The 24,473-nt window shown below is 40.4% G+C and overlaps 2 protein-coding genes across 2 annotated transcripts in view; one reads left to right on the top strand and one right to left on the bottom strand.

Moving 5' to 3' along the window:
- Nucleotides 1-14,598, bottom strand: part of hibadhb (3-hydroxyisobutyrate dehydrogenase b) — a 43,078-nt gene extending 28,480 nt beyond the window's left edge. The window contains exons 1-4 of the mRNA XM_015358174.2: nt 14,483-14,598; nt 11,980-12,140; nt 11,527-11,636; nt 9,010-9,131 (exon numbers count right to left, since the gene is read on the bottom strand). Of these exons, the coding sequence (XP_015213660.1) occupies nt 9,010-9,131; nt 11,527-11,636; nt 11,980-12,140; nt 14,483-14,552 (463 nt within the window). The 5' untranslated portion in view covers nt 14,553-14,598. The remainder of the gene's footprint in view (nt 1-9,009; nt 9,132-11,526; nt 11,637-11,979; nt 12,141-14,482) is intronic.
- Nucleotides 14,599-16,558: 1,960 nt separating this feature from the next.
- The window catches only part of tax1bp1b (Tax1 (human T-cell leukemia virus type I) binding protein 1b), a 35,253-nt gene continuing 27,338 nt past the window's right edge, over nt 16,559-24,473 (top strand). The window contains exons 1-2 of the mRNA XM_069194699.1: nt 16,559-16,647; nt 23,418-23,611. Coding sequence (XP_069050800.1) covers nt 23,435-23,611 — 177 coding nt within the window. The 5' untranslated portion in view covers nt 16,559-16,647; nt 23,418-23,434. The remainder of the gene's footprint in view (nt 16,648-23,417; nt 23,612-24,473) is intronic.

The following is a 24,473-nucleotide window of genomic DNA, read 5'->3' as shown; positions in this document are numbered from 1 at the left end:
GACATCCACAAATCAACTAGCTACTAGCAACCAAACAAACTACATGGGCTCTTCTCGTCAGCAAGCTTTATGTTTAAGTAACTTGAGAGCGGTAGGCTCAGATCCTAGCTGTGGCTCTGCTGTTGTCGCCTTCAGAAAAGCACTTACAGTATTTGTGCCCACCTGTGTACATGGGAACAAATGCTAAGTCACTTTGGATGAAAAGCATCAGCCAAATAAATTATTACTAAGAACAGGACAAGGCCAATGACTAAAAGAGCTGGTTTCCTGGTTTCTCTGGACCAGTCTGCTGACTGTTGAAATGAAACATCTCAATCTCTGGGCTTCAGCTCTCACAGACTGGCCACTAACAGTCATGCTGATAGCATGTTAAAAAAGTTAACATCATTACTCGGGACAGTATTGGCAGCTAGGCTATTTTTCCTGCTCTTGTGTTAATTAAAAATTAAACGTAAATTAAAAAAACGTTTTTTAATTGCTATTTATGCAACCTCCTAATGAAAGCTTTACGGCAATTTTAAACTTCAGATATCCGACACCGAGCACCTACTGCTTTATGAAATCGCATGACTAGAGTGAAATGTTTCATTGTTCTAGGTTGATTTGGACTTAATTCAACAAACCTACCTGCTCACTATTTAAAAAGTAAATATTTATGTACCCAGTGAGGCACTAATGTGAAGCTCAGAATGCTGCATTTTCAATGTGCCTCAGGGTACATAAAGAAGGGTACATATAGTACACATGACGCGTGTCAAAGAAATCTCCAAAAGTTGCAGATTCTGATTCCAGTAGAAGCCACTAACACTCTAACATCTTCTCTGTTTGGCAATATTTTCTTCTACACATCACTTCTCACAGCTATCTGATCTACCTGTTGGCCTGCAGGGATTCAGGCCTCTTCTACATAACGAAATACATGTGAATTTGCTCTAGTATAACGAATGAAGTGATGCAGCCCTGTTATAAACACGTTTATGTTCCGTTTCTGTTCGTGTTCTGGTTTTGAATTCCACTAACATATGATGATTGTTTTAAATTCAGAAACTCTGGACAGCGTAGACATCTTATGGATAAGATGTAGGGACATCTCATAGTACACAGTATAATCCTAGAGATGAGATACATGTAGCAATAAGAAAGCAACTCATTCTTATTCACAGTTTTAAGTGCAACAACTCAAGTTTGTGGCCAGTTCAAATAATAAAACATTAAAGGTGTAATTTCCAATAAAACAATGAAAAAACCCCATCTATTTCAAGCAAAGCAGTGCACAGATGATCCTGGTACATCTGGAATGTAGTGTAATCGTTGCTCATGACGCGGACACCAGTTTATTTTTGTTCTGTTCTTAAACAGACAAGCCAACGCCCAGGAGTATGACGTCAGCAGTGTTTTATTGTGGCACAGTTTGCATGTGGACAGTTTTAATGATGCAGACGGAGGAATTTTATGAATAATGCATAACATAAGTCATTCTCCCAGATTGCTGGTCAGTTTTAACTGGATTTCACTTATTTTCACAGAAGAATAATAAAAAAAAGGATTATAACACACCACCTCTTCTCAAAAGCTAGATTAAAGCTGGCAAAAAATTAGAGCGAACTGAATTTGCCACACAGATAATGTCAGAATATAATATAATTGTATTCCCCAAAATATAGCGTGGAAATTTCACCAATAAATACGAAAAAGAAAAAAAATCACACATTTCAGATTTTCTACGAATAAAAACAGAAATGTGTGCAAGAACTTATAAGTCAGAAGGACTGGAGTGAACAGGCAACATCCAATTTACTGTATATATTAGCACCGAGGATGTGATTACCTCTACAGCCATTCAGAATAAATGATGTTAATGCCATTCAGCGTGAAGCAGACAGCAGCAATGTTTGGTTCTCATATCTGAGAACATAAATTATGCAGCAGTTAGGTAACATGCTGAGCTGTATTACCCACAGGACTACAATTAATCTAATTAAATGCAACTTAATTTTACTGTAGATATGGCACATTAACCCTTACAGCATAAAGGGAATGTAGATGGTTTATTTACATTGCTTGTGAGATCTTGTTTCTCATTATGCTCAATAATCCAGTAGCCCCATTTTTATTAAAAAGTTCAGAAAATACTAAAATGACAGGATTTTAGAAGAATAATCTATTCTTCCATCAGAAGACTATAAGAAGTGAGACAAAATGATAACATCTTGCTTTTCAGAAAACTGATTGATAAACCTAAGAAAGCAGCTGATAAAGTGCCAAGAAGAATATGACATACTTGGAAACAGTCCAAAGAAAACGTGTGATAAAAAATAATGAGCTGAAATGTAATTCACATACAGCTTCTGACAAATTGAAATCAGCTAAATATATATCAATTACGTCCACTCTACATTTTTAATGATTACAAAGACAACAAAGAGACTTCAGTATTTATCCTAAGGTAAATTAAACTAGATTTTTCCTTACAAAAACGTGACTGAAATATTTACCATTTCTGATTTTTCCCCAAACATCCACTGAAAATCACATTTTAACCAAGTACAAACTGTAGCAGATGTAATCTTGCAGTTAAACTGGTAAAATGTTTGTTTATAATTGTGAAGTGTTCTTAAAATAAAAAACTGTCTTTCAAAGGTTCTTAAAATAATAAAAAACTTTCTTGTTATGGTGTCTCAATTTCTAAAATTACATAGTGATGTATACACATTTTTTAAACTTCCATATTTTATTCAAAACATGAGTGCTCGAACTGTAGACATCCAATGGCAAGATGAATTACAGCAAATTTCAGCAAAAACCTGAAAGAAATACCTGAAATATAAAACCTGAAAAATCTGTTAACTGTATAATGAGAAGAACTTACAGTCACAAGTCTTTCTGGGTTTCTAAACACGCTGTGCAGTTTTTTGGCCATTTTTCCTGGCAGATTTGCTCAAAACTTTCAGGTGGCTTGGGAATTGCTTATGGACAGTTTTGCACAGATTCTCAGCAGTATTCAAATCAGGATTTTGATTCAATTACATTATGGATATTAACGATTTTAATTCTTAAGCCACTTCCGTGTAGCTCTGGCCTCACTTTTTGGATCGCTGTCTTGCTGAAAGGCAAGTTTTTGGTCCACCTACAGGTTTTCCTGTAAGATTTGCAAGTGCTTTACTCCATCTATCTTCCCATCAGTCCTGACAAGCCTCCCAGTCCCTGCTGAAAAGCAGAACTGCAACTCTGCTGGACTGCTGCTGCCACCACCATGCTTGACAGTGGGGATGGTGTTGTTTGAGCGAAGCACTATATCAGATACAGAGCTCGCGATTTAGAATAAAACATTCCAGTTCGACTGACCTCAAAGCCTTCAGCCACGTGTTTGCAGTATCGCTCCGGTGCTTTTTGGTCAGTCCCTTGCAGGAATTGAGATGTTTTTTTCAGTTACATAAAAGCCTCCTTTGTGCAGCGATACTGTTATCCACTGGATATTTCTGCCTATCCCAGCCACTGAAACCTGTAACACTTACAGAGTCGCCACCGGCCTCACTGTGGCCTCACTCAGTTTTCTCCTAGCCTGGCTATTTCATTGATAGTATGCTTATTAGTTATGCTTTAAGAGATATTGAGTTTCCACTTTCACACTAATAATCCAAAATATTTTACTCAAAATAATGACTTTCCTTTGTAACACTTTAGAAATTACAGTACAATTGTTAGAAATACCATTTCTGTACAGTTTACAGAAAGTTCAAAGTTCACAAGGCATTTCTAAATGTCCTCTAAAATGCATCACCATCTTAATGTAACAATGTTATTTTTGATAACCATCATAATGATATTGACACCACTGAAATTGAAATCCCAACAAAACACTGAACAGTTTGAAGATTTTAACATTACACAGTTTGCTGTTAATTGTATTTTTATTTACATTGCCATGGGACTACGTCAAAAAAAATAATATAATTTTATAACAATTTAACATAGCATTTCTACTCCTTCTCTAGGTTATGTTTCCTGAAACAGGATTAAAAAATGCTATTTTACTTTTAGTGCCTTTTAAACAAGTAAAGGGAAGGCAATCCATATACACTCAGTACTCAGACATGAGAAAGTGTTTGGTCAGCAATACTGCTTCAGTATCCTAGTATGTATGTTATCCATTGCTTATGGAAACAGGTACTGTAACATAATTCTCCTGTAAACTCTCCTTGCTCCATCCTTTACTCAGGCACAAGTGATCTGGGTATCCATTGTGTCAAACCAGTGATTTGCATACTCAACAGACTAAATCTGAGAAATGTATTCTGAAATCAAGCAGATTTACTTTACGATAAATTTTCAATACTCAAAGGAGATATCTTCAAGAGACATTAACACATTTTAACTTTCAGATATTGCAGCTAATTGAAAATTAAGAAGATCTATTAATTCGTTCTAGTTAACAGCAACTGAATATTCTACCAAGTCTACTGATAAGCTGGAGGTGTTTACAAAGATTGTAATGGGCAATTTTGAATAATCAGATCCAGCAGAAGTTTCCTCTAGGACAGTTTAGTTGCTATGAAACCCAGGTCAAGAAAGCATAAAGTATTAAATGTAATATGAAGACATAATGGGATCACTATCAAACCATCCCTCACTGTGCAAAAAAACAACAACTTCAGTTTAAGAAAGCTTTTTGCAGTAAGTTTCTGTTTGAAGAATCGCCTGATTGAAAGGGTTTAAGAACAAACAACTCATAAATTGAAAACTACACTGCAAACAGTAACCGCCCACAACAGGGGGAATGAAAGCACTGTAAACGGACCAGATTAAAAGCAGGGCTGCCTCACCTGCTTTCTTGCCGCCATCTAGGCCAGCGGCAGACTACAAAAACAATGAAGCAGATGACAATAAAAGGTTCCTTTCATAATGCATCTTGCTTGAAAGGTGCTCTTCCTCATTAAACTGCACCCGGCCAGTTTTACAGCCTTTCCTCTCAGGTTGCAGAGCTCCAAGCGGACAGCAGCCTCAGCAGGCCTCGTTCCTGTCTGCCGTGTTTAACAACCGGTGGGGAGACTGGGAACAGGCAGCCACAGACAGCAGGTGTTTCCCTTTACATAGTGGGACTTCTGATATATTTACCAAAACAGTCATGTAACATTAATAATACAAAACTGATTAAGAATGTCAGTTGTAGTGCAGTATGTGTAGTTATATGTTACATGACCAGGTCAGTGAGATGCAACAGAACAGCGATGTTAGACCGACTTGGCTACTGCTGAAGACCCTATGAAGGGCACGCTTGGCTGCAGCGCCACCTTCTGGTTTAAAAACGCCCTTAAGCTGATACTACACTGAGGTCACTCCCTGTCTGACAATATCATTTCAAATTATTTTTCAATGGACTTTCAATACTTTCCAGATGATCTATATTCATCTAAATGCCTGCCACAAAACATTAAATGTGAATTTACTTACATAATTTACTTACAATTTACTTAAATATATATAACCTGAAGGGAAAAAACAAAAAGGGAACAAGATTGCACTGAGCTTCTTTGTCAGTACGTGCATTTTTACTTGTAAGTAGTGACCAGTTTTTTCTTTGGTTTAAGCGTTTAATTCTAAATAAATTCATATTGCCAATAAAAAAACATAGAAGAGCATAAGTGCATGCTTGATCTTAACCCTTCCAGTCCAGTGAAGTGAAATCCACGGCCGTCCAGAACACTCGCCACAGGAAACAAACATGGGCTGAGCAGAAAAGCAAGCAGCACTTTTCTCCATCGCCTGTCAAGCATTTCCATGCTTCTCCTGGCGTGACCCAGCGAACAGAGTTTAATGTGTTTGGCCATCGGGCGGCCCTTAGAGGCGCACTCTCGTGACCCCTGCTCCCCGGGTTCACAGTGCCGGTGGGCTCCCTTTAATCCCACCACAGACACCGTCTCCCGTGCAGATAAAGACCCGAGCCCCAGAGAAGGTCCACTCTGTTAAATGGTTAGGAAACGAGTAAATCATTATTAATCTTTAAAGCTAGGCAATAAAATTGGCTTACTTTAGCTTTGAATGAAAGTATCCTGCAGACATTTCAAAGACTACGCCAAGATAGAAATCAACTGGTTCCTGACTCCAGACTAGGCGCCAACTAATAAACAAACAATATATGTCAAGGGCTCGAGAATCCCCATATCCTTCTCTTAATGGCTTTGGCGAGAGTACTTTATTGCCCTGGTTTCTTTCTCACAGGCCCAGTCGTCATTATCTCAAGTCACTCCTAGATTCAATGTCAATTTCAGAACAGTAAAGTTACAAAGGTATTCCCTCCAATTCAAACTTTATGGCCCTTTATCAGCATAAAAGGCAACGATGCTGAATACTCATCCACTGGTTCCTTGAACACCACATTTTGACTTAAACCACTTGCACAAAGATTAAGAACTCCAAGCCTCAAGTCTTCCCTGTTAATCAGGAGCTGTTGTCAATGAACCACACTTCAAAATAGCCAGGCACCACGATGAAGGTGGACCCAAAGTAGACCATTATAATTCCACAGAAGATGCTTCATTGTTTCAGAAACATATACAGTAAATACCTCTATACAATTAATTTTCCCTTTTGACCAACATGCTGGAAAAGAGCAAATGATGCTGACCCTGCCAAGTTATATTTCCAATATGTTCAACACTAAAGAACTTTCAAGAACCAGGCTTTGAGATAGGATATTACTCAGCAAGCAGGAGAAATACAAATGAGAACTCTGTCTACACATGTCATTATAGTTTCATGGGGGAGATTTGTCATGTTGGTCAGGGAGAGATAACCACAGTAGGTGGAAAAGAATAAAAAAACTTCCTCACACAAATGGAGATCCAGGAACTGACCAAAACTACTTAACAGAAAAGGTACTTTATGCAACACACATGGATCAAACAGTCATTGAACTCCATGTTATGCTACTATAGATGCAGATTAAGTGAGAAAAAAAAATCATGAGCGCGTGTGTGGACTGGTGTTCTGTGTGCACTGTGCTAGTGTGTGTGCGCGGACTGGTGTTCTGTGTGCACTGTGCTAGTGTGTGTGCGCGGACTGGTGTTCTATGTGCACTGTGCTAGTGTGTGTGCGCGGACTGGTGTTCTGTGTGCACTGTGCTAGTGTGTGTGCGCGGACTGGTGTTCTGTGTGCACTGTGCTTGTGTGTGCGTGGATTGGTGTTCTGTGTGCGCTGTGCTAGTGTGTGTGCGTGGATTGGTGTTCTGTGTGCGCTGTGCTAGTGTCTGTGCATGGACTGGCATTCTGTAGAGTGTGTTTGCGTGGAGCACTGTGTCATCTGCAAGTGTGTGTGCGTGGACTGGTGTTCTGCACACTTTGTGCGAGTGTGTATGCATGAAGTGGTGTGCTGTGTGCGTACGTGTGTGTGTGTGTGGAGTGGCGTGCCGTGCTCTGTGTCCGAGTGTGTGTGTGAAGTAACATGTTGTGCACTGTGTGTTGTGTCTGTGGTTAGAATAGATTCTCAGCTGGATATGGGCAGTACCTTCCACAGGTGTGGGGTCACACGTGTAAAGGCTCCTTCACACGCTGGGTCTGGTCTTCAGAAGGGCAAGACAGCCAGAATCAGCAGATTTCAGAAAATGCCAGACCCAGACCGTATTCATCAAATAAGATCTTTAACATTATCTAGGGCTAGACCACCCAGTTCAATACACGTGTGCAGGAGAATCTTAATGCTCACTCTGAACTGCACAGAGTAAGTACATAATTTTAGTTTGGTCTCAAAGTCTTTATTATAAAAAAAGGTTATAAGACACACTGGCTACAGTGTTTGTTTGTACTATGGTAATAGGGGGACAGACGACAGATGCAGACAGATGGAAAACTTAGGTCCACAGCAGTGAATCATGAATTAATCTACTCATGGTCACTTGCAGTCTGAGGCTGTGTACTCCATGACAAGATTCAACCACTTCAGAGACATACATTACAACTGGACTAAAAGTAATACTGATATGGTTTGACTAAGAAAGGAAAAAAACTAGGATGGCACCACACTTAACATACACATAGCAGTAAAAACACAACATGCTCATTCAAACAGTGTGTGTCCAGTTTCTACAAAATCAACAAAATTAAATTAAATTATTTAAGCTTATGCATTTGTTTATACCAGACTAAAATGACTTTTTTGAAATGGCAAAATCTTGACCAATAAGAAACCAAATCTGCTAAACACACTGATTGCTCCAGATATTCTGATACCAGGATCTCTCTGACCTTTTTCTAAAGGTTATCATACAGAGAATAGATATAAAGTCTGGGTGATCTTTTCATCTTTCATTTTTATGAGTTAATACGTCTGCTTTTTTAGATATGTCTTACAGTTAAAGTAAACAGAGCTGTAGTATGTCAAATTAAATTAACTACAAGGCATTCGTTCGCAGTAGGTTGACTGTTTGGACAACTTCTTGAAGCCTTTCAAATACCTCATTTTGCTTTGGTAAACAGTAATTAACACCAATTTATTCAGTGATTCTCTCAAAGAAGTGAGGAGAGGAGAATAATTCATTTATTGTGTTTGATTTATATATTAAAAGAATACTGCACCCCCCACAAAAAGCTGGGGATTCTAATTATTTTGATGCCGTTTAGTTTGATGTGATATTTGCTCATCAAAGGTATGTGGGTCTCTTCACAAAGTTTACAAAGTATCAATGTTAAAAGGGACTAAAAGAGGTTTACAAGAAGTGTTTCTCTAAACATGAATCCCCTTTATTTCATTTTCTAATAATTCTTCACATTCCTTCAATGCCTTTTAATTTTAATTTAAAAACAAAATTGTTACCATACTATCCTATAGAAACCTGGTATTGGCTTTAAAACTCCAGTGCTGCCCATACTGATATTACTTCTTTAATTATCTACCACCACTTTTCGCGCGAGGCCACACATCTAGTTTATGTGAATTGTGGGCGAGGAGGACGAAAGGTGAGTGATAACTGCGCTAATCGAAAGCATCATTTTAGAACCCTTCATGGCTTCTTACCTCCAGACACGGGGGCATCCATAAACACGGCTCCCATTTTTTCAGCTGCTAGGGCCATTTCCTTGGAAACTGCAGGATCAATAGTGCTGGAGTCTATTAGCAGCGAGCCCTTTTTCACTTTCCTGCAAGAGAGTTATGCCCAAGTCATGACGCGTTATGAACAGGTTTATTTAGAAGTTTCTCAGGCTCTACAATGCATATGGCTGAGCGACTACGGTTCGGGGGGGAGTAGATGCTCAGATCAAATTGCCTCGGTCTGCGGAATGGCATCTGCATAGACATTATTCTCCATTCAGAGGCTCTGATATGAATACGCTTTCTGTAGGAGAGATAAATATTCACAAATATAACCCAGCGTCCTGCTGGAGGCTCTTCATACAGTAAAATGGGACTCTTGCAGGTCTTGAAGTAAAGCGTTCTCCTCTGTTGTCCAACTTTGTTTGTTGTTTTCCATGAAGAATGCAAACAATTTCAAGTGATTTCAGTCACTGACTTGGTATATCCTCCTAAGGTCTTTTCACACATATCTTGACAGTAGGATGATATCCTCAGATCAATCAGCTACTTAAAAACACACGAGCTAGATAAGATGAATGGCCTCCTCTTGTTAGCAAATGTTATGTGCTTTCAGACTCGGGGTCGCCCCAAGGTCAAAAGGGAAACCATGTGCACGCTGCATTGCATCTGTAGCGTGAGAGAGGGTCTCAACCCAGGTAACACTCACTCCTGCACCCTGCAAAATTACAGGGCTGTAAATTTTCAACATGGGGTACAACATGCACCTCAGTTAGGAAACTGGGATTGCATTGGAACAGGGTTCATTTCGCCCTCAGCTGAACAGTCAGCAAACGACAGCTTTGCAACGGGCGCTTTTCACCCTTCTCCATTAGAGAAGTGGCCGAGATGGCAGACCGTACTAATCCAGCCTTCGTTTGCAAAACAAACCCAACAGTCAGACACCAACACGTCCATGGAGAGGATGAACATGCATACACGTGGATATGCGTGTACTGACTGATTTAATCCAGGATGGCCGGACGCATGTTGCCCTGTATCTGGTATAGCGAGGACACGGTGAGCAGAGGGGGCTCAGAGCAAGGCTGATCTGGGGCTGCACCTCCCTGTGAAAGGCCTGTTAGTCACTCTCACTCACGCAGCTACCTTTACTTCAGTGCTTCAAGGCAAAGTACCCTGAGCTTCAAAACCCTGGCACGGGGAAAGGATTGCCTTTCAATCCAGAGCAAGGTGATGCATCACCCAGACCTACAGTCTCAGCAGGGGCTCCAGACAAGCAGAACAAGGCCTGCAGCTATGCTGCTGAAGATCACATGTACAGAAATCTGTTCAGCCTGCCACACACAGTAAAGGACACCAGCACCTGCAGGTGAACTGTGTAACTGTCAAGTAACGCAAGTAGATTACAGTACAGTATGTACACGCACGCAGACAGAAGAGCTGCATTAAGCTCTGTGTAGAAGCAATGGAAGAGTGACCAGCCAGGCCAGACACTTGCTGCAAACCTGGGGCTTCCTGTTGGGTGTAGCAGGAAGCAGGTGCCCAGGTGCCACGAGGAAGAAAAAGGACAGAGCAAACCTGCCCTGCTTGAATCTGGTTCCCTGCATCACTGAAGGCCAACTGGTTATGTGACTTAACTGAGTCAAAGGTTATATCCAGTGGTCAGCACTGATGAAAAATTAGCTCCTTCTGGCAGATAACATATATTCAAAAAATAGTGTACGTCTTAGCTGATAAAAAAAATACCAAGTCAATTAATTATCAAGGCAACTTATACAACCTGAAACCCTTCCACTTCATCTGCACCATTATCAAAACCCTACTGCCTTCATCAGAGTGCAAATATCAACAGTATTCAGTAAAGAAAGTCAAACAGAAACACAGAGCTGAGCATTATGTGGAAGCTGTTTTTACTTATATGTCTGATAACTAAATATCACAAGACAAATTACTGCAATTAAATGCTAAACGTCTAAACGTCACCAACGTCACCAACTCCCACTACTTCCCCTGCTTCTTTATTCCCTGACTGGAACATCCTGGGTCAGGGGTCACTGAACTCAAGAGAACCAGCCTGAGCTTAGCAGCTCTCTCACCAACAGGGATGATTTTCTCACTGTGCATCCAAAATATTCAGGTCTTAAAATTCCCATAAAGAGCCCCATTCTGAATTTTCAATTTTGTTTGGTGAAAGAAGTTCCTTTTTAAATGTTTATGCCCCTGATGTACACCCCATGCACAGGGCAATTATTTTGAGGAGTATGGAATACGCTTGAAGCCATAGGATCAGTTACCCACAAGCGACCAAATCAAAGGGGCTTGATGGACTAAAGGGCTGATCTTTCCTCTGAGCTTTCTTATTATCTTAAACAAGGGTCTCCATCAATTCATATTAAAATAGCAATGCTTTTATTTTTACTAAACAAAAAACTGCTAAATAGCTGAGAATGTTTACTTATCATGGCACCTAATGATAGAGAGATGAATTCTGAAGGTACCTACTTTAAAATGCCATTTGGCCCTGTATATACTTCTATCACATTGGGGCTGGAGGGCAGCATTGTGATTATTCTGTCTGCTTTGTCAGCTACTTCAGCTGGAGAATCGAGGATCTGAAGGGGGACAAAAAGGCAACAATAAATACAACTTGTTTCTTTTAAAAAAATAAATACAATCACTAAGTGCTTCTCACCTTTAAGCGCTTTTTGTCTCACGTATAGAAAAATATACATATTATTTACATTTAAAAAGAGAAAACATGAATTGCGTAACAAAAATATTAATATCAGTCAAGAGAACGAGAGAGAGAGAGACCTGAATGGGTCAGTCTATGGATATGTCTAAAAGATAATTGAAAATATTTGTTCTATACAGTGAGGCATAGTTTACAGGCTTCAGATTTTTAATTATCATCACGCAATTTTGTGATGCATTCAACAAAACCGCTTGTCTCACCTGTGCCCCCATGTCCTGTATTTCTTTGCAGGACTCTGGGAAAATGTCCGAAGCGATGACCGGATAGCCGTGTTTCAGAAGGTTTTTTGCCATGGGATCCCCCATATTCCCCAGCCCAATGAAACCAACTGGGGTTTTAGAGGCCAGGGCCCTCGATGACACTAAAACAGACAGACAAAAGCAGAAGGTGATTCTTCTGAGGGATGGAAGGTAGATCAGAGCTCTGACACTGGCTTGGCCCTTCAGGGAAGGATCCTCTCAAAATGAAACTAGGAGCTGGTGGAGTCTGGAGTTGATATCTTGGTTTCTTTCCAGAAACGCTGGATGATGTTCAGCTGAACAGCCTTTCCCCCAGTTTGTGACTTCTCTCATGTTCTTACCTCATAACTATATATATAATATAATCCACTGCTTAATGCAATATAGTGTTCTGCTCATAGTATTCAGGATTGACATACTGTAAGAGTATGAAATTACAGAGAAGTCTGAGCCAAATGTCATTATAAATATAGTGTAGTCATGTGGAGAGGCAGTCCAGTTACCCTGCCTGGGAGAGTTCCAGCACTCTGCGTCAGCTGGGACGTTACACTGTACTTAACAGAAAATAATGGTCTACAAACCAGCTTATGTACAAAGACTTGAAAAGCTTCAATTTGTCTAACTCAAAACTTGTATAACTAAAATCTGTCTGGAGTTGCATTTTAATATTATGTCGATGAATAATATAATCGCACAAAATCCCACTGGCTCTTCTTTACAGTTCTGAGTGGAAGACTAGTGCACAACGAACAACTTATTTGATACCAACATAATTAATTCCACAGTACCTTATAGCATTATTAAAAAGCACTGAAATAAAGACATAAAATGACATGCATTTTGACTTCAAATTACACTTAAACTATAGGCCTGCAGAGAATGTAGAGCTGATACCCCCCAAGACTCTTTAGGACCTGTCTGAAATAAACATCTTTCACCTTTCTGTCTCAGTCTAAGGCTCATACTCGGCCATTCTTAACTTGTGAGGGCTGTCTCCAAGTCAAAAGAGCATTTCTAATGTCACCATCAACTGCTTACTCAGGGAGAAATACCCCTGGCCCTCATGCTATTTTTAAACCATTTGAAGCACACAGGAGCTTGCATAAAGACTTGAATGTATTCTTCATAAAAGCATATTATTGGGACTCACTCCTTTTTAAACATGAATGGTGTTGATGGAATTAGAAAAGGAAATGTTTCTTCACACGGACGGGGGAGGGGAGGACAGAACAGACTTTCTGCTCAGGTGATTCAGAAACCCTGCTCTCCTTCAAGAAGCAAGTGAACAAATTCTAGACTCTCTGAACTGGCAAGAAGGGCTGTCTTGTATTTGCAGCCTGTTGTGCATATTGACCTAACCTTGAACATCTGATACGCAAGCCAGCTGCTGACACTCCTTGTACTTATAACAGGTCCCAACATCACTTGCTGCCTTTTTTCTAGAAACCCCAGCAGAAATGCAGATGGCACATAGCCATGACATCATCATAGGCTTGGTATGTAAAGGAATGTCCTTTTGCTGAGCACCATGGCAAAGTATTCATGCTTTTCCCTAACATACTGTGCATGTATACATGCTTTATTCCTTCCACATCATAAAGCAGTCTAAATTGATCTCAATCTAAAACTATTCTTGATGCAAATACTTTTTCAAATAAGATCTCTAATCTTAAAATGTACTGTAGGAAGTGATTTATATACAGCACTAACATGTTTGTTTGCACAGTAATTAACTCTTTAAAAACAGAATCATCCTAGTGATACAAATTACAGAGCTGAGAATAATATTTATCTTAGTTACATGTGCAATTACAGCAAATATAACACTAAAACAGGATATTTTAAACAATGAATCAAACACTTTGATTCCAACTTTTTCTTTAGGTGTTAACTTTGGCTTGTGAAGTTGTAAGCTTGTCTTTAGAGTAAAACATTTTCCTAGTGACAGGGAGTTTTGTAAAAACAGGATTCTAAAATGTACAGAAAATCCCATATCTTCCAAGACAGAGCAAACTGGTAGTGGGGGAAAAAAACATCCTGTAACATTCAGAGATAAACCCATACCTGCTTTTAACAGGTGCTTTCCAAAACTATAACAAAATACACTTAAAATGTTTTAATTTAAATTTACCTCAAGCCTGCGAAAGCATCTTCACTAAAGGACCAAGGACCTTTAGTTAAGGACTAAAGGACCAAGGCAAAAGTATTTTTGCTGTATGCTTCCCTTGCGAGAGTATTTGGCTCTGAATAGCATGCCAGCATCGATCCCGCTTATCGATACTACTACTGACATCCGCATCAGCGATTGCCAAGCGATACCGGACAGAAACAGATGTTACTATCTATATCATTAAGCTTAAAGGTGCTGCAATGCATAAGCTACAGATCCCACCCCTCCCCCGACCCACAATAGCCTCGGAGAAGGACGAAAATTGAATATATGCAAACGTAAACAATACGTTACCCAGTGCCAGGCCCACATGCTGACCAAAGCTTCGCAACAAGTTCCGAGACCCTCTAACCAAAGCGGCCATGTTTCCTTCCCCTTGACCTCAGCGTCGCGGTGTCAACGCTCGAGTCAGGAAGTGACCACGGGGGTGGATGAGAGTGACACCGCCTTCAGCCCAATCAGAGGCAGGGTTGCCCACTATAGCCAACCAGAACCCGGGAGGGGCGGGATATCCTATAGCTTATCTTTGGAGCCGTGCGTCTTTGCGGGAGTTGCATGTCTGTAGAGTTTACACATTCAGGTTCGAAGCCAATTTAGAAAAGACAATTAGATGGATTCAAAGAGAAGCGGTTTAATAAATAATACCAAAATTCCACCAATATTAAATTAATTTACGAGGTTACCTTTCAGAGAGGTCTTACTTGGACTGTAAAGTTGTTGTGTCCTGTCTCTGGCTGGTACAGCGATTTACACCAATTTTTTTTATATCTGTTTTTTTTTTTGCAGGCAGAATACGGAGTTCTTGTATTATTGGGGTTGCATGGCATTGAAGAAACCCAGCAACAGGATATTATTATCAGGGACTTGCAGGATACAAGTACAATAGCCAGCAGCCATATCACCCTGCAGCTCACAACTAGCAACCCACTGAAACTAAGCAGGTGTGAACCTGGTCAGTACCTGGATGGGAGACCTCCTGGGAAAAACTAAGGTTGCTGTTGGAAGAGGTGTTAGTGGGGCCAGCTGGGAGTGCTCACCCTGTGGTCCATGTGGGTCCTAATGCCCCAATATAGTGATGGGGACACTATACTGTAAACAGGTGCCGTCCTTCTGATGAGATGTAAAATTGAGGTCCTGACTCTCTGTGGTCATTAAAAATCCCAGGGCGTTTCTCAAAAAGAGTAGGGGTGTAACCCTGGCGTCCTGGCCAAATTTCCCATTGGCCCTTACCCCTTACCCATTGGCCCTAATAATCCCCATCTATGAACTGGCTTCATTACTCTGCTCTCCTCCCCACTGAAAGCTGATGTGGGTGAGTGTTCTGGTGCACTATGGCTGCTGTTGCTGTCGTGGGAAGGGGAGTCCCCATTACCTGTAAAGTGCTTTGAGTGGAGTGTCCAGAAGAAGCACTATATAAGTGTATTATTATTATAATATCATCTCAGATAAATGAGATCTCAGTACATCTCATCTCAGTCCATACCATCCCAGATACAATTTCCAGTATGTTGCAGAACTGGTCTAATTCAGTTTATTGCACATTGCTCCAAAGCTAAATTGGTTAGACCAGGTACTCTTCTTCACTCACCTGTCACTCATGGCCATCATAATGAAGTGTGGGTATGATGCCTGACGCTGCCTTTATTCCTTATTCATCATCCTCTGAAGGTCAAGGTGACATTAGACCAGTAGTGCTTTATACTTAAGTATGAGTCCAGATTTAGCACAGGACATGTGGACAGTGTCTTTTGTTGTTAACTAATAAAGAGCAAATGAATGGTTTTGTCTATGTGCAATGAAAACAGTTTTTGTAAAACAGCTTTATTAAAATGTTTCTGTAAGTCTCCATGCCACCACAGTTATTGAGTGATGTGATGATGGCATGAAATTGTTTTTATAGGATTTTAAAATACAGTTTCTATTGAGTTTTTTTTAAGATTGTGATTAGACATTTGCTGTACTGCAGAGATATTCTTTCTCCGTAGTCTGGGTAGGATTGTCAAAACCTATGTTTTTACGTGGATATTTTGGAAGATTTGAGGAAATATAGAGGTAAATTGAAGGATTCATTATCTGGGATTCAGGATGATGAGAGAAACCCAGGATCTGTTTCTCACAGCAGGACAGAATAAATCCTTAGCTTTAAATTTCTTTAAATTTAAAGTTTTTAGAGTGGTGGGAGTGTGGAACGTGCTACCCACCCGTGTTGCTGAAGACGGTGCCAGGCGAAGTCTTTGGATCAAACAAGTTTTTGCAAATAAGGGGGTTGGAGGGTGAATGACCTCCTCTCATTTGTCACCTCTCTTATGTGCTTTTGAAATAAAGGCACAGATGCACAGTCAATAACTTTACGCCTGCGCAGTGGGCAAGGGCACCGATCCCGGAAGTGACGCATCGCCCCTCTTCCAGGAAGAAGGGCAGCGGCGACCGTAGAGCTGCGTCAGTGACGGTTTACCAAGGTAACTGGGGTTTTACTTCGATTTCACATGGCGAACGGTTGTTGTGTGGTTATTCGTTAATGTAGTTGTGTTCTGTAACGATTATTAGTGTTAGTCCTTTTACGTGGCAATGTAAAAATTGTGTGGGATTTGGGTTACGTTATCATTCCCAGTCCAGCAGTGACGAACCACAGGCTTAGCCGTGTTTAAATAACAAGCAGAAGGGGAAGAAATTGAAGACAAACGTTTTGGAGCTCAAACTTTGATTGTAGTTCTGCTTGGGTTGCGAAGGGATTTTAATGTTGAAAGTCAGTATTAATGTTTCAACTATCGGACTATGGACTATGGATTCGGCCGTAAGGCCCTTAGGAACATGAAATAAACTTTTTATTTCTGCCCACCACTTGTATTGAAAAAGAAACTAAAGTCGGTTGTTGTCTGTCCTTGGACCGTTTGGTTTCGATATTTGTTTTGACCTTTGAGTTTAATTTTGTTTTGTTTACATCCATCGATAAGCGATCCGAGCATGCTGGCGTGTCAGTTAACAAGCTTTTTTCAGGAGGAGACTGGACTCCTAGATTAGTGAGATGTTTAATATCTCTTCAGGGTGCGTTGCTTTAACAGCCTCGGTCGCTGTGGGACCCTGCTGTTGTTGATGTTCGGTAGTAACGAAAAGTACGAAACCCCAACAACTCGAATAACGAGTTAATAATAATAATTATTATTAACTCGTGAGCGTCTGCGGGTCGTGACGACGCTGTGTTGGCGGCTGCACTGGCCAATCGCAGGCCAGAGCCTTCAGTGGTGTTTACCTAACGGGAATGTCAACAGTGGCCCCGGACCAATAGGGGGGTCCGGGGGGCGGGTCCGTCGAGTCTGAGCGAGTCAGGCTGGTGTTGCTCATGAGCGTCTGGGAAATTCTGTTGGTGATGAACTGTCATGATCTGCACGACTGGGGAATTTCGGCAGCTCTGTCGGCGAAGGTTACACAAAACCTTTGAAACCCACCTCACCCCCCCAATCTCTCGTTTCTGTCTGCGTGCCATTGTACTGTAAAATGAACGTGGTTTAATAGTGGACGTTGTGAACGATGATGCTTTTCAACTGATCTTTCGTTTTGAATCGCACCTTAAGCGTTAAAGCCTTTCATGCACATAAAAAAACCAAACGGTTATTTTAGTAGTTACTAAAAGTCTTTACGTAGGCAAAGATGTTTTATGTAGGCATTTTTATTTTTTGTAATTGGTTTCTGATGTTCCCAGCACTGACGTCTCGGCACTTAATGACTTGTCAGACGGATTCATATTTGTGATTGTTCACCTTTGCCCGGTGCTGGTAGGATTCCTGGGAAAACAGCTGATCTAGTCCTTTACGGTTTCTGGCTGAGTTGTTTTAAATTGATCCTGGATGGAAATTGTGCTGTTTAATCGGGCCCTACTTGTGCCAACGTGGCCAATGACAACCGAGTTGTTGCCAGTCCCAGCTAGGAGCCTGTCGACTCTGAACGATCTCATCTCCAAGCACACCACAAACTGTTGTGTCATGGTCTGTGTTGGAAATCTGAGTTGCAGTGTAGCAGATAGGGGAGTCTTCAAAACCACCACTTCTCTTTATGGGTTCTTTGAATTCATTTTATAATCACTCTGTTTTGCGAAGTACAGTCCATGGAATGATACTGGTGTACGATAGGTTCTGCAGTTGTGTGATATGATAGTGTGATGAGTTGTCACGTGATTAAACATTGAGGACAGCTCTGTGCTTTATCCTAATTGAGGAAGTGAGACCTTGCTGGATGAATGTGACTGCAGGTTGCAGAATGAGTAAATTTCTTAAATGACATGATTCTCATTTGGTACAATGCAAGGCTTACCTTTTATGAGTTTGTATATCAATTCTGTTATTAATTTTAGGGTACAATTAGACAGTGAAGGATTCTGCTCTGATATCTAATATCTGTGAGCTCTTTTTACAAAATAGATCATGAAAGCTTTGTGTTAGATGGGGATGTTTTTCATGGAATGCTAAACTGTTAATTGCTTGGAGATGACAAAGTAGATTCTTTGGGAAATGAGTTCTGTAGTTCTACATGGGTAAAGTACACCTAGTTTACAAAAATGAAACTCATGCGACTGGCCTCTAGAGATAAGTACTAACCAATGAAGAACATCAGGAGAGAGTCAGATTTCTGTTCTGAGCTGCTTTGTAACTAGACAACATAACTGCACGCAGGACTCTGCTTTGATGACAAAGATAAACTGTCATCAAATTGCACTAGATCAGAACACACATAACCTTCAGGATCGAGGTCACACAGATGTCTTCCTTTGAAAATCTAGTCAGCCCTTTTAAAAAGCAAGATTAAAAAAAAGTTCTTTGCTCATGAAATCTCTCATGAAAGACCATTCACATGGACATTTAACAGCGGTGACAGGACTTGATTCCATCAAATTGATTCTGACTGAATTAGGTGTGATCATGAAACTGATTTAGCTTACTATGTAAGGAGGTCTTTTAACTCTCATCTAAAGAAAGAAAGTCTGAGAATAAAAAGGCTCTTCCTGCATATCCAGTCTTTCCTTTTGACATGGAACAGTTCCTTTATGTCACTGAACTGTACAGCTAATTAGCAGAGATCTGCACGGCTGTATTGTACTTGCCATCTGTTTCTCATACCATTAGTATCTGAGGTATCTGAAAAAATATAAAATATCCTTATTTTTTTTGGTAAGAATTAAATGGAGGTTGTGAATATTCAGAGCCTTGAGTACAATGGTAACAGGTGAAAGAATACTAGTAACTAGTAGCAAAGATGGTGAAGTAATTTCCACTGCTTCCCATTTGCTGGACTGTGCTGTGTGTCCACACCCCTCCTGTGTGCGTTAACAGGATCTGAAGGATGAGAGCCGAACACAGGAGCCCTTCCTCGTGGGTTCGACACAGCAGCCGACAGGTTTTAAGACTCATCCTGGAGTTGGAACAGAACTTTTTACTAGATGGGAAACTAGTATAACTTAAGCTGGACTGGAACTCGAACTTCAAGTAATGAAGCACGAGGGAATTCCTACACAATACCCCCCCTTAGCCATGATATACTGCTTCATCACTTCAGATCTTACTGTAATTGCTGACGTTTACTGTGCTCTTGGCAGTCTTGTGTGTCCTATTAATTCAGGCTTAGAACTGCAGTACTTAGCTTAATAGAAACAACAAAATAGCTATGATTGTAAATCACGAGCTGCACCATAAGCAATTCCAATGATTACAAGATGAAGCAGGCTACATCAAACATGAGAACAACAAACATATATCCTGGTCTTTCAGGCAAACTACCTTGATTTATAAGTTGGTACTATAATTTCTAAATCTTTAAAAAACTTTTGACCTTGTTTATAAACTTGTAATATATTTTTCGGACCTATTTGGAGTTACCTGTGTTTTTTCCGGTTGAATTATTGACCCTTAGTGGGGTATAAGACAAGCCTGACTTGGCCTCAAGGCAGTGCTGTCACCCGAGCAGAGCCTGAGTCTTACACTTTACCGGCATCTCTCTGTGATGTGGATCACACATTTATTGTTGCTTTTTTTCTAAGCTTTTTTCTTCCTTTTAGAACTCTTTTGGTAACATTTCCAAATGCTCTTTTCTGGTATTCTAAAACCATGTTTGTTTGCCATTTTATTTTAGGACATCCAATTAAATTAAAAACCGAGTGAGGATGAAAGGTGGCTTGAACTGAATATTTGTTTGTAGGGGAATTATGCAGGGTAAGTTAATAAACACACATGAGCATTTTTTTAAAACCAAGATGATCTCTTCTGGTCAAAAAGAACATTGAAAAGAAGTAAAAATAAACTCAGTGCAGTGCAGGTTCAGGTTGATTTAGGTGATGTCATACAGTCACACATGTTGATGCATTTTGCTCTTCTCCTTTAGCCATTATTCCATGTCAGTTTACTTGATTTGATAATGCAGTATTAATCAGTTTTTTAAAGGGCTTTGCATAAGAGAAGACACACATTCTGTTCTGTAAGTATCCGATCTGTTACAGTAAGACAAACTCCTGAAAGCAGTTCGGGTAGGGAACTGGGTCAGCATGCATAGGCTGCAAAGGAACATGTAAAGTTTCTTCCATGCTGAAAGGAAAAGAAAAGAGACAAAACGTTTCAGCTGTGGAGCCTTCTGCAGGTGTCAATTGAAGTCTTCACAGCCAAAAAGTTGTTTCATTTCTTTTCCTTTCAGCATAGAATAAACTCCAGAAAGGAATTATCGGCTTCTTGTGAACAATGTGCGGATGGCAGTAGCAAGCATGCAGGTTTCCATGTTGTTAACAGTTTGAGGTGTGGTTTCTCCTGCTTTATGAAATATGATGCTGATGTCCTGGACTCTTTATGACTTGGCTTGAAACACATTTTTATTTTTTATTTCACTGACATGATGAAGAATATAGCTTAGTCTTGCTGTGTAAGAGGTGGTGATTAATTTTTTTTTCTGCAAATGACAACATGAATAATTTGTGTGAAATGCAAAAAGCACAGTGTCCACGGCAGACATGAGAACAGTAAAATGATTATAAACAGGAGGAGGCCAGTCAGCCTATCTAGCCTGTTTGGTATACCTTATTGATCCAAGGATCTCATCCAGCTGTTTCTTGAAGGAAGCAAGGGTATTAGCATAGGTTTGACGCATTTACACAGTTCAAAGAGATACAGGACTGTAGACATCCCCGTTTATCAAATTGTCACATCTCCCACCAGTTACTTAAGGTAGCACATACAAATCTTGAATAACAATTAAAATACAGAAAATGACAACTTCAGATGATGACTAGAGATCTGAGGCCTAGGGATCTTATGAGATAATCCCTGCATTGGAGGGGGGCTTACCATACTAAATAAGGCATCAATTTGGGAATAAATCATAAATTCAGAACTTTGAACCAATTTCTTAGTCGGGAATACAATCTACTAAAAGCCTCACAGGCTCTACCCAATACAGGAATGGGCCCTGAGATGGTAATTTCTTTGTTTTTAGCTTATTTTGAAGTATTTGTAAATCTTCTGTTTGGATTTTTGATTGTGCCAGCTATATATCATGTGTACCAGCATGCACATCCACTAGGGAGAATTTTCATGCTGCTGATTTAGCTGGTTTATTTGACATGTAATATCATAAACTAGAGCCCCTGTGTAACATTTAACCACAAGTGTTGTGCCTCTTCCAACATGTTAAACAATGTAATCACCAGCTAACAACATTATCTATTTATGTATAAAGGTCCAGCATGTTACCTGAGAGAATCATAACTTTTCCTTAGGGCAACTCTAGGAACAGAGGGAGCAGCCTTGGGCCTGAATGCTTTCTAATTGAACCTGCGTGTGTCTGAAGGAGTAGAGATAGAGGCCTTTAGGTAGAAATCCATCACAGGAATAGGAATTTAAAGCATCCCTTCTGGGAAGTGGTCTGAATAGTATACAACTTCTTCTCTTCAAAGCTTGAATTCACTCAATTTACAAATGCTTATTGACTTACTGTACACTCTTGAGGGTACAGATGTTATTTAACAATGTGTTACTAATGACAGCTTTTTTTGAAAGAGTTGTTAATAACAGAAGTGAGTTTTTGCATCATAAGGCATGTTATTGAAATCCCCAATGTTTAACCAATTGTTTTACCCATATACTAGAGCATAACCAGCAATGATTGCACATACGTGTGGTAATACATGCATAAAATTCCCTCTAATCCTGAAGATACCACAGTTTGCTGGTATTTTATTGTGATCCTGATGTTGCCGTTTTGCATACAATTTGAAAGTGAAACTGCAGGAGACCAGAGGCAGACTGGCACCACATGGTGAAGATCTAAGCAAGGAGGCAAACTGATGCAAAACTGGGGCTCTGAACTGGTTTGGATTGCTATCGTTCCCTCCAGACTGGAGCTGAACCACTGCTGAATAACTGAGTTATTAAAAAAGTTAACAGTCTGTGGGATTTATTTTTTAAATGTCTTGTGTTGATCAGTTAGTTATGTTTAGTTACACATGATTAGTTATATTTTATAAAACATCTAATTTGATTCATAATCAATTTGGAGTTTTCTTGTTCACAGGTTCCTTTATAGTTTGTGGGGTTATTGTTAAAATTGTTTATAGAAAATGCAACTGACTGGCCGGGTAGGGTTACAACACGATGGCAACATGGAAAGAGTTATTGTTAGTAATCTAATAAATTAAGCAGGTGGCTTAAAGATGTTTTTGAATACAAAAATTAGCCTCTTATCTCTGTGGGGTTCTGTTTAATTGTGAAGGTTGTATTTGTTCATACTGTGTCATAATGGGGCAGTGTAAAATAGTTGTTATGCCTCATAGCTGGACAGTTGGGGGTTCGAATTCCCACAGTAAGCAGCTGTTTTAGCTTTGAGCAAGGTGCTTTACCCCAGTTGCTCTAGTCCCCCCAGTTCTCTGAATTGGACCCGGCTTTGCTGGGGCTAGTGCCACAATGGACAGGCCTCCAGTCCCACTAGCTGGCTCCCCGCTGTGGCAACTGGGATGAGCTGCAGCCTGTGAAGATTTGTTTTATTTAAGAAGGAATCGGAGGCTTTTTGGCCAGTCTGGGTCATGTATGCAAACCATTCTGAGCCACTTTAATTCTGAGCAGATTTATCTCACAGGTAATTCACAAATTATCATTTGATTCCCTGGATCAAGAACGATTTTTATTTCAACAGACAGTTGTTGCAAAAGTAAAATAAATTCCCAGTGAATAATATTGTTCCTTTATTATTTTTTAAACAGAAATATTGCGTTTCGGAATGGCACATTTCCTTGAAAGTCCGTCATCCAGTAGCGCTATGGAAACGTCCAACTTTGCCCATGTGATCTTCCAAAACGTGGCGAAGGGCTACCTACCCCACGCTGCTCTCGAGTGCCATTATACTCTCACCCAGTACATTAAGCCTCACCAGAAGGACTGGGTTGGCATCTTTAAGGTAAGGATGCTTTTGCTTTGTCTTGCTCTCGATTTCAGTATGCATGGCTATGTCTGTTTATAACACAGGCTGCTGCGTGTTTGATCACGTCACTTGTGCCAGCGAAGCGTTATTCGTCCGCTTGCCTCATTTGTAAGTTCATGCCAAAAATCTATGCAGGTTTAAATGTATATTTAAGTTGTCATAGGATAGAGTGAAGCATTAAAAGCTTGTTTTACTCAGAGTTTTATGACATATGAGTGATAAGCTCTCTGGGCTCTGGTCTTGCTCCCTCTGAACTTTGCTAAAAGATGCATTTGAAAATGCTTATTTAGAGCACTGCCTTTTTTAAAGACAGTGAAAGGAAAAAGATGCCCTTTCCTTCTCTGTAATCTACAGTAGTCTAGACTGAAAGCCTGGCAGCCTGTAGGCAGTGGAATGGTGACTAGGTGTAGTGATGTTCTTTGACAATGTATGACAGGAGTTCTGACCTGCCGTGGGAGCAGCAGACATCTTTGCTGTGCATGTCCACCGTTCTGCCTCCCTGAAGCTCCTGCCGCAGTGCCTCGTTGTGCCTTGCCTCTCCACAGACCTGCCAGCTGCTTCAAACAGGGCTACAGCGGTGTTCAGGCTCTGTTGGACTTCCGAAAGAGGATAAAGGAAACATGAGGACTCTGGCTTCGCTCGTTATTTCACCGCAGGGGGCGGCTCAAGCACGAGAAAGCTTGACAACACCCCTCAAAGTGCAGCCAGCTCAACTCCCTGACCTCTCCGTGAAGTCCCATATATTTTCCCCCAGAGCTGTGGAATAGGGACTCTTATCACTGTAGATGTGAGGGCGGTTACTTCCTCCCCTGTCTGTGGTATCTGATGGCTCCACACC

Source organism: Lepisosteus oculatus, chromosome 10 (genome assembly GCF_040954835.1).
Source record: "Lepisosteus oculatus isolate fLepOcu1 chromosome 10, fLepOcu1.hap2, whole genome shotgun sequence".
Taxonomy (NCBI): domain Eukaryota; kingdom Metazoa; phylum Chordata; class Actinopteri; order Semionotiformes; family Lepisosteidae; genus Lepisosteus; species Lepisosteus oculatus.
Note: the sequence above shows the minus strand (reverse complement) of the source record. Positions and strands in the feature narration are given on the sequence as shown.